Raw genomic sequence first — 10,099 nt, forward strand, 5'->3', positions numbered from 1 at the left:
AGTCGTCACAAAGTTCATTAGGAGAACATGAAGTGGAACGTTATAAAGAACTGATAAAATGAAAAAAAAGGATCAATGAATGTGAACTTGTTTGCGTTGAGCGATTATTGTAAAACCTTGATTATTAAATCATGCGATTATTGTAAAACCTTTATTATTAAATCATGCGATTATTGTAAAACCTTTATTATTAAATCATGCGATTATTGTAAAACCTTTATTATTAAATCATGCGATTATTGTAAAACCTTTATTATTAAATCATGCGATTATTGTAAAACCTTTATTATTAAATCATGCGATTATTGTAAAACCTTTATTATTAAATCATGCGATTATTGTAAAACCTTTATTATTAAATCATGCGATTATTGTAAAACCTTGATTATTAAATCATGCGATTATTACATCAGAGATACCTTTGCAGTTTAAAGGGAGAAGAAGACGAAACTTTCAGACACACACTGCATATTTTGACCTTTTGAATTTGATTTATGCGTGAGATTTGTATATCATTATAGGACTATTATATTATTTATAATAAATAAATGAATGAATAAATAAATAAATAAACAAACAAATAAATAAATAAATAAATAAATAAATAAATAAATAAATAAATAAATAAATAAACAAACAAAATTCCCTGTATTCATCCCATAGGGGAAATTTATCCCTAGGGCCTATACCAAGAGAAGACTTGAATAACATAGCCGCAGTGCAGCGCCGCAAACTGAGCTAGGGCGATGTGACTTGTTGACTTGTTCAAGGTTATGCAGCTTAGCGGATATTCGAATTCGATAGCACGCTGACCCATGCCTTATTGATATAATAGTAGTATAACATCTTTTCATCTAAAAACAATGTGTTGGTAAGAAGTATATTTTTTAGCAATATCCACTAGACGTGCTCAAAGCGCTTTACAAGGGGTCCCTAGCCAACAGCAACACTAAGAGTTAATTTTTAATGAATTGTTTCGAAATACGAAATGTTTCCTTTCCAGATTAAATTGGTGAATATCAACAGTAATGATTTGGTTGATGGAAATGTGAAGCTTACTCTGGGATTGGTGTGGAGCATCATCTTACATTGGCAGGTAAAGTGTACTAAAACTAAAATTTTGTTTTATGTAGCCTATACTACGATATTGATATGGTAATGGTGATGGTGGTAATGAAGATGATGCTTATATCATGGTTATGACTGATGTCGGTGACTATTAGAATGCTATGATGTAAAAATTTTTAAAATTGAGCTTTATATAGCGCAATATCCACAATTGTTCTTTGATTGTACAGTTAGTCGGTCCATCCATTTCTGTTTGAAACTATTAAATTGAGCTTAAATTGAGCTTTATATAGCGCAATATCCACTAAAGGTGCTCGAAGCGCTTTACAAGGGGTCCCTGGTCAACAGCAACATTTAACATGTAGGATGGGACATGACGCCTGTTAGGCGATATTACAATTTTTCGGACAAAGACAACGCTGTTAACGGCCAGGTACTCATTTTACACCCGAGTGCGGTGAGAGAATGTGAGTAAAGGGCCTTTTACAAGGGCTCAACTGTGCGCCGAGCGCGAGGCTCGAACCCAGGACCTTCGATGCGAAATCGAGTGTCATGCCACAAGACCACATAGCGGCACAATGGTAATGGTGATGATTGTAATGAAGATGATGCTTATATCATGGTTATGACTGATGTTGGCTACTATGAAGAATGATATGATGTAAAACTTTTAAAAATTGATCTTTATATAACGCAATATCTTTGATTGTTCTTTGATTGTACAGGGGGGGGGGGGGGGGGGGGGGGGGGGGGGGGGGGGGGGTTGAGGAGAAAAATGTGGCGGTTGTGGAGGAGGAGGAGTAGATGGTAGGAGGATGGAGGCCCAGAAGGAGGAGTAACATGATAAAGGTGGCGATTTTGAGGAGTAAGAGATCAAGGTTGAGGAGGAGGAAGAGGTGGAGTAGTAGTAGTAGTAGTAGTAGTAGTAGTAGTAGTAGTAGTAGTAGTAGTAGTAGTAGTAGTAGTAGTAGTAGTAGTAGTAGTAATAGTAGGAGGAGGAGGAGGAGGAGGAGGAAGAAGGAGAAAAGATGAGGTAGAGTATGAAGAAAAAAAAGGAATTTAAATTTAGATTGCTTAGAAATTCTAAATTTAACTCAAGTCTCGTATAATATAATTGACTCCGAACTCTATATTCAGCTTGTAGATCAATCCGACTTTACCCTCTCCTTACCATCCATAGGAAAATCGTCACATTCGTTACGATGATACTAACAGTTTTCTGAAATCTTTTGTAAAACGCAAATTATAAAGAAAATAGTTTGTTCTAGCGATATAAATTAGACACTGGACAATTATATGTATAGGGAATGAGATTAGCGGAAGAGTAGCGTCCCTTGATTGGACGTCACAGGGGGAGACATTATTTGTAAACAAACCAACTACAAGCCAAGCGCTCCAAATACAAAATTTATTATTCATATTTCTGTACAAAAATGCATATTATAATCAACGTTATGCATTTTTGTACAAAAATATGAATAATAAAATTTGTATTTGGAGCACTTGGCTTGTAGTTGGTTCGTTTACAAATAACTTCTCCACCGGTGAAGCCCAATCAAGGGACGCTACTCTTCCGCTAATCTCATTCCCTATAGAATGCACTTGTTCCTTTCCTGTTTGAGTCAAGGAATTTACCCAAATGGAAACCGTACGGTGCTCTTATTGGCTAACCAACCAGCGGCCTCGATGAGAAAAATATCCGCCATTTTGATGTTGGCTGGGAATCGCGTTACTATAGTAAACAAGCGCTGATCGGCCGTACATGAAAACAAGTTGCTGCTCGTTCGTTTAACTCAAAATTATTCAAAACGATCTCTCTAAAATGATATAAATGTGACTTCTTAAGGTTTTCTTCACGGTCAAAACCACATAACATTCTATTTATGATTACGTCCGAGGCAAAAAGGAATATTGACAGGTGGACCGAGAGTTGAACTCGTGAGACGACAAACATCAATGCGAAGTGTAGCGAGAGTCAAGCTATTGTTTGTCTTGTCCTATTCTATATAGAGAAAAGGATAAATAGTATAGCCTCGTGAGTGGTTGCGTGTCATAGTCTTGTCTTTAAATTGTTTCTGTTGTTTATGTGTAGTGATGACTCTCTCACACTCAATTTCAATGCCGAAAGAGGAATTCCCGCACACAAGAAAGGGGAATTGGGGTGGTATTTGGCATACATATTGTATAGTATCTAGTTCTAAATAGATAACTGATTAGAATTATATTATGATATATAAACACAATGCCAAATACAATTCCGAAGTTTCCTTATTTCAAATGAAGTAAAGCTCCAAAACCTAATGGTAGTGATTGTAGTACTGAGTGTTAGTGAGGTGATGTGGTGTTGGTGGTGGTTGTAGTTGTAGTAGTAATAGTGATGATGATGTGGTGGCGGTGATGATTGTAGTTGTAGTAGTAGTGGTAGTGATGATGATGTGGTGGTGGTTGTAGTAGTAGTGGTAATGGTAATGATATGGTGGTGGTGGTGGTTGTAGTAGTAGTGGTCGTGATGATGATGTGGTGGTAGTGTTTGTAGTAGTAGTGGTAATGATGCGGCTATGTGGTCTAGTAGTATGACACTCGCTTCCGGATCGGAAGGTCCTGGGTTCGAGCCTCGCGCTCGGCGCATAGTTGAGTCCTTGGAAAAGGCTCTTTACTCACATTCTCTCACCGTACTCAGGTGTAAAAGGAGTACCTGGCCGTTAACAGAGTTGTCTTTGTCCGAGAAATTGTAATATCGCCTAACAGTCGTCATGTCCCGTCCTACATGTTAAATGTTGACCAGGGACCCCTTGTAAAGCGCTTTGAGCACATTTAGTAGATATTGCACTATATAAAGCTCAATTAAAAAAAAAATATTTCAATGATGATGATATGGTGGTGGTGGTTGCAGTAGTAGTAGTGGTAGTGATGATAATGTGGTGGTGGTTGCTGTTGTAGTAGTAGTGATAGTGATGATAATGTGGTGGTGGTTGTAGTAGTAGTGGTAGTGATGATGATGTGGTTGTGGTGGTTGTAGTAGTAGTTGTAATGGTGATGATATGGTGGTAGTGGTGGTTGCAGTAGTAGTGGTAGTGATGACGATGTGGTTGTGGTGGTTGTAGTAGTAGTGGTAATGGTAATGATATGGTGGTAGTGGTGGTTGTAGTAGTAGTGGTAATGGTAATGATATGGTGGTGGTTGTAGTAGTAGTGGCCGTGATGACGATGTGGTTGTGGTGGTTGTAGTAGTAGTGGTAGTGATGCTATTGTGGTGGTGGTTGTAGTAGTTGAGGTAGTGATGTGGTGGTGGTTGTAGTAGTAGTGGTGGTGGTGGTTGTGGTAGTAGTGGTAATGATGATGATATGGTGGTTGTGGTTGCAGTAGTAGTGGTAGTGATGACGATGTGGTTGTGGTGATTGTAGTAGTGGTAGTGATGATGATGTGCTGGTGGTGGTGTAGTAGTAGTGGTAGTGATAATGATGTGGGGCTGGTGGTTGTAGTAGTAGTGTTAGTGATGATATTGTGGTGGTGGTAGTAGTAGTAGATGATGTGGTGGTTGGAAAACACATTAAAGGTTATTATAATACATGATTACACACATTCTCTAACTTCATTTTTTGACAGCTTCGTTGTGCCATAAATATACGCAACAGTTCTGAAACATTTTATTGTGGATTTTGATATTGTTTGTTGTTTTTCTTGTGTCGTTATGTTGACATAGATACCGAATGAATGGTAATTACTACATTCTCAGCCAACAACAAAATGGCGCTGAATGCTTTCATTGGTGGACACTTTTTAGGCTTCGTACGTATTCTCATTCGTTTAATTCTATGGTTTGAGTAGAAAAAAAAAAATATTTTTTGTGTTGGGTGGATATGACGTTTCAGAGAAAATTCTGAAAATGGCTGGCAAGGAAAGAGTTTAGAGTCGACGGTCACATTTTCTGTTCTATTCATTTTATTCCTCATAATCCAGGTTAAAGATGTCATGCGGAATGTGATGGAGGATTTGGGACAGACAAACTTAGAGAGAACACTTTTAAATTGGTGCCAGTTATCAACGCAAGGGTAAGCCGTCATTGATATTAACAATGCTCTTTTTATATTGTTTTCATTTGGTTTGACCAAGCTGGGATATACTTTCGGATGGAGAAGGGTTATACATTTTGAAGATTTTAAACATTAAAATATGAAAATACGCATTCATTTATAAACATTCAGAGTAAAGAAACAAAAAAACACATATAAAAATCATTTATTCTGTTTACTGTCCACTCTCCTGATTTCTCTCTCCCTCCCTCTCTTTCTCCCTCTCTTTCTCCCTCCCCCCCCCTCTCTCTCTCTATGTCTCTCTCTCTCTCTCTCTCTCTCTCTCTCTCTCTCTCTCTCTCTCTCTCTCTCTCTGTCTCTGATTTTTTAGAGCGAAAGGTGACTAACTCATACAACCTTATCACCAGATTTGATTTTTAAAACTTACCTCCCCTTGTACAAAGTTAAAATATCTAAATACGAAATCTAAAGTTAAAATTCAAAATTAAGATTTTTTTAACGTTTTGTCAACCAAAAAAAAATCTGTAATTATCACCCGCTCCAAAAATGTCCACTTTCATATGTTTTTTTGTTTCATTGATTGTATAAATCTCTTTTAATTTGTTTCGGTGCTTGGATAGTTTTTGAAACTTTCAAGTGAAGACAATTTATGTATTTACTCTTCGAGTTATAGATAGATGTTTTAAAAACATATTTTTAAAAACTTTACCTTTTTTTTTGTTTCTTCTATTTTTCTCCTATTATTTCTCAGTGTTTACTTTGGCGCCATGACACCGAATCAGACAAAATTATTTATTATATTTTTGGTGACATTTTCGTAGGTAATACTATAGATAGTTCGAAGTTGACGTCACTCTTTGTTATTGCTTTTTTGCCATCCGCGTTTATGAGTAATTCTCACTAAACTGCATTAGCCTGACTATAAACGATCATGGTTACACACAGTTTAGTGTGTTGGTCCGTTATTCTTCCGGATGGCAATGTTGTGAGCTCCTTAGCCAAGCGCATACTATCTATATTAAAACAAATTTGTTATTGGACACTTTATCCTTTCAGGTATGAGAAAGTCAAAGTTACCAACTTTACCACCAGCTGGAAAGATGGTCTGGCCTTTAACGCATTGTTACATCATTACAGGTAATTGTCAATACATCTTTTTTAATATTCATCATCATCATTGCCATTTTCACCCTGGGTCAGGGTATAGGCCACAGACAAACAGTTTCTATCCTTCTCTATCCTGAGCCAACTTTTTTTTCCTCTCATTCCGGGTCTTACCATTTCTCTGTATAATATTCATGAGCTTTTATTATTATTTTTTTTTCTGGGAAAGCGCACTATCCACCAACTGTGTTCAATGCGGTTTACAAACGGTCCAAAGTCAATAGCAACACATAACACTTAACACTCAGACACGAATGACGCCTGTTTTTCGACGGAGACGCTGTTACCAGCTAGGCATTCATTCATTTTACATCTGAGTGTGACGAGAGAATGCGGTTAGAGAGCCTTTTTCCAATGACTCAACTTTGTACCGCTTGCAATGAGACTCGAACCAGGGACCTACAGACAGTGTGGTGGAAAACAAAACAGTATTTGTTACCCATCAACTCAACCTGACTTCATTTATTTTTAATGTCAGGCTAAATCAGACACTCGAAATTGAAATTTAAGTCTGGGTAGTGATAAAATTGTCAAAATTATATGGTTTTGTGAAGAAGATATCTATGTGACAGAATGTTACTATATTACTAGTAGCGGTAGTAGGAGAAGTAGTAGTAGTAGTAGTAGTAGTAGTAGTAGTAGTAGTAGTAGTAATAATAATAATAATAATAATAATAATAATAAATAGTAGTAGTAGTAGTAGTAGTAGTAGTAGTAGTAGAAGTAGTAGTAGTAGTAGTAGTAGCAATGATAATGATAATAATAATAATAATAATAGTAGTAGTAGTAGTAGTAGTAGTAGTAGTAGTAGTAGTAGTAGTAGTAGTAGTAGTAGGAGTAGTAGTAGTAGATAGTAGTAGTAGTAGTAGTAGTAGTTAGTAGTTAGTAGTAGTATAGTAGTAAGTAGTGTAGTAGTAGTAGGTAGTAGTAGTAGTGAGTAGTAGTAGTAGTAGTAGTAATAGTAGTAGTAGTAGTAGTAGTAGTAGTAGTAGTAGTAGTAGTAGTAGTAGTAGTAGTAGTAGTAGTATAGTAGTAGTAGTAGTAGTAGTAGTAGTAGTAGTAGTAGTAGTAGTAGTAGTAGTTGTAGTAGTAGTAGTAGTAGTAGTAGTAGTAGTAGTTTGTTTGTAGTAGTATAGTAGTAGTAGTAGTAGTAGTAGTAGTAGTATAGTAGTAGTAGTAGTAGTAGAGTAGTAGTAGTAGTAGTAGTAGTAGTAGTAGTAGTAGTAGTAGTAGTAGTAGTAGTAGTAGTAGTAGTAGCAGCAGCAGCAGAAGCAGTGCACTCAAAACAGTTCACTCAAAATTAATGTTCTGATAAATATCACTCAAAATCAATTTTCTTTTGGCTTCATCTTTAGCGTCTACTTTGACATAAGTTGTAAATGATGTAAAACTGAAACTATTGAAAAAAAAAATTCAATTTCTAGCGCGATAAATAGAAATAGCATTTTCATCCCTATTTTTGTTTTGTTTTGTTTTGTTTTGTTTTGACGACTCCACTGCCATTTACCCCTAACCTCTTCTTTCAGTCAATAATAGCCTTTTGCCACAATTTTAAATAATGCCTTTTTAAACATTGGTGTTTCAGACCCGATCTTTTTAACTATAAAAATCTTCTAAACAAAGAGAGCGTCTACAACCTCAACCATGCCTTTCGGATCGCCAATGATAGACTTGGTATCGATAAGTTACTGGATGCTGAGGGTATGTATCTATTTTCTTTACATAATACTTTATATCACTTATAGAAGGGACACAATCCTCTTCAGGTGTCATGACGTCACTTCCCTCGTTATGACATCTGGTAACTTAGTAACTGTCTCTAAACTATCGGAACAATGGCGGACGCCCTTATGAAATATTTCTCCGACGAGCAAAAAATAGTATCCAGAGGAAAAAAAACCCACTATAAATCTGATCATGTTTTGACTTTTACACATTCTGATCACAAGACATAATATGAAAAATTCTAGCCAGCATGAAGAATAAAAAGTACCGATTTTCTTTGTTAAGAACCAACATGGCCGACGTGACATCAGACTATTGAATCCAATTGACGTCACTGATTTCTGTGTTATTGTTTTTTTTTTATTTTTATTCTTTTTTTGCTGGCCATTTTTATGAATAGTTCTCACTAAACTGTATCAATCAGACTATAAATGATAATGATTACACATAGTTTTGTGTGTTAGTACGTTATATACGGCTGGTGGATGTTGTGGGCATTTTGGATAAGCGCGGAGCATCAATATGATGTGATCGATATTCGCAAATTATCTTTTCTAGGGCCTCCTAAAAATAGTAACTCTCTATTTTTTTTGGTAATCTAGATATTTTTATAAAGTTAAATATATTTTATTCTGATGTTCAAACCCACAAACTTATAAATTGTGCGGCTATGTGGTCTTGTGGTATGACACTCGCTTTCGGATCGTAAGGTCATGGATTCGAGCCTTCCTCAGCGCATTGTTGAGTTCTTGGAAAAGACTCTTTACTCACATTCTCTCATCTTACTCATGTGTAAAATGAGTACCTGGCCGTCTACAACGTTGTCTCTGTTGGAAATAAAAAATTGTAATATTCCCATAACAGGCGTTATGTCTCGTTCTACATATTACGTCTTGCTGTTGGTCAGGGACCCTTTGCAAAGCGCTTTGAGCATATTTCGTGGATATTGCTCTATATAAAAGCTCAATTTTATATTTTTTCAATTCCTCTTTGTCCTTCTCACAGATATGATCGTTGACACACCTGACAAAAAATCGATGATGACGTTAATGAGCACATTTAGTGGATATTGCGCTATATAAAATCTCAATTTTTAAAAATTATTTTTCAATTCCTCTTTGTCCTTCTCACAGACATGATCGTCGACACACCCGACAAAAAATCGGTGATGACGTTCCATGAGCACATTTAGTGGATATTGCGCTATATAAAAGCTCAATTTTTAAACATTATTTTTCAATTCCTCTTTGTCCTTCTCACAGACATGATCGTCGACACAGCCGACAAAAAATCGGTGATGACGTTCCATGAGCACATTTAGTGGATATTGCGCTATATAAAAGCTCAATTTTTAAACATTATTTTTCAATTCCTCTTTGTCCTTCTCACAGACATGATCGTCGACACACCCGACAAAAAATCGGTGATGACGTTCCATGAGCACATTTAGTGGATATTGCGCTATATAAAAGCTCAATTTTTAAACATTATTTTTCAATTCCTCTTTGTCCTTCTCACAGACATGATCGTCGACACACCAGACAATAAATCGGTGATGACGTTCCATGAGCACATTTAGTGGATATTGCGCTATATAAAAGCTCAATTTTTAAACATTATTTTTCAATTCCTCTTTGTCCTTCTCACAGACATGATCGTCGACACACCAGACAATAAATCGGTGATGACGTTCCATGAGCACATTTAGTGGATATTGCGCTATATAAAAGCTCAATTTTTTTCTCAATTCCTCTTTGTCCTTCTCAAAGATATGATCGTCGACACAACACACCAGACAAAAAATCTGTGATGACGTACCATGAGCACATTTAGTGGATATTGCGCTATATAAAAGCTCAATTTTATATTTTAAAAATTCCTCTTTATCTTTCTCACAGATATGATCGTCGACACACCAGACAAAAAATCTGTGATGACGTATCTGATGTGTTTGTTTCAAGTCCTGCCTCACTCGGTGATTACCAACAAAAACAACAGCAATAGTAACGTAAACAACAAGACCAACAACAACAACAACCACGACATCTCTGAGACGATCATGTCTCCCTCCACCGAAAGGAAATTCTCCATGGAAGTGGATATAGGCGA

General features: G+C 36.4%; 1 protein-coding gene across 1 annotated transcript in view; it reads left to right on the forward strand.

Moving 5' to 3' along the window:
* Window positions 1-10,099, forward strand: part of LOC144967143 (dystrophin-like) — a 454,945-nt gene that overhangs the window by 56,248 nt on the left and 388,598 nt on the right. Inside the window, exons 7-11 of the mRNA XM_078904012.1 lie at window positions 1,004-1,096; window positions 5,028-5,119; window positions 6,158-6,238; window positions 7,851-7,966; window positions 9,889-10,099. The exon at window positions 9,889-10,099 is cut by the window's right edge and continues 37 nt beyond it. Of these exons, the coding sequence (XP_078760138.1) occupies window positions 1,004-1,096; window positions 5,028-5,119; window positions 6,158-6,238; window positions 7,851-7,966; window positions 9,889-10,099 (593 nt within the window). The remainder of the gene's footprint in view (window positions 1-1,003; window positions 1,097-5,027; window positions 5,120-6,157; window positions 6,239-7,850; window positions 7,967-9,888) is intronic.

This window comes from Berghia stephanieae, chromosome 3, assembly GCF_034508935.2.
Source record: "Berghia stephanieae isolate SIO BIC M18660-M18661 chromosome 3, UCSD_Bste_1.3, whole genome shotgun sequence".
Classification (NCBI taxonomy): Eukaryota; Metazoa; Mollusca; class Gastropoda; order Nudibranchia; family Aeolidiidae; genus Berghia; species Berghia stephanieae.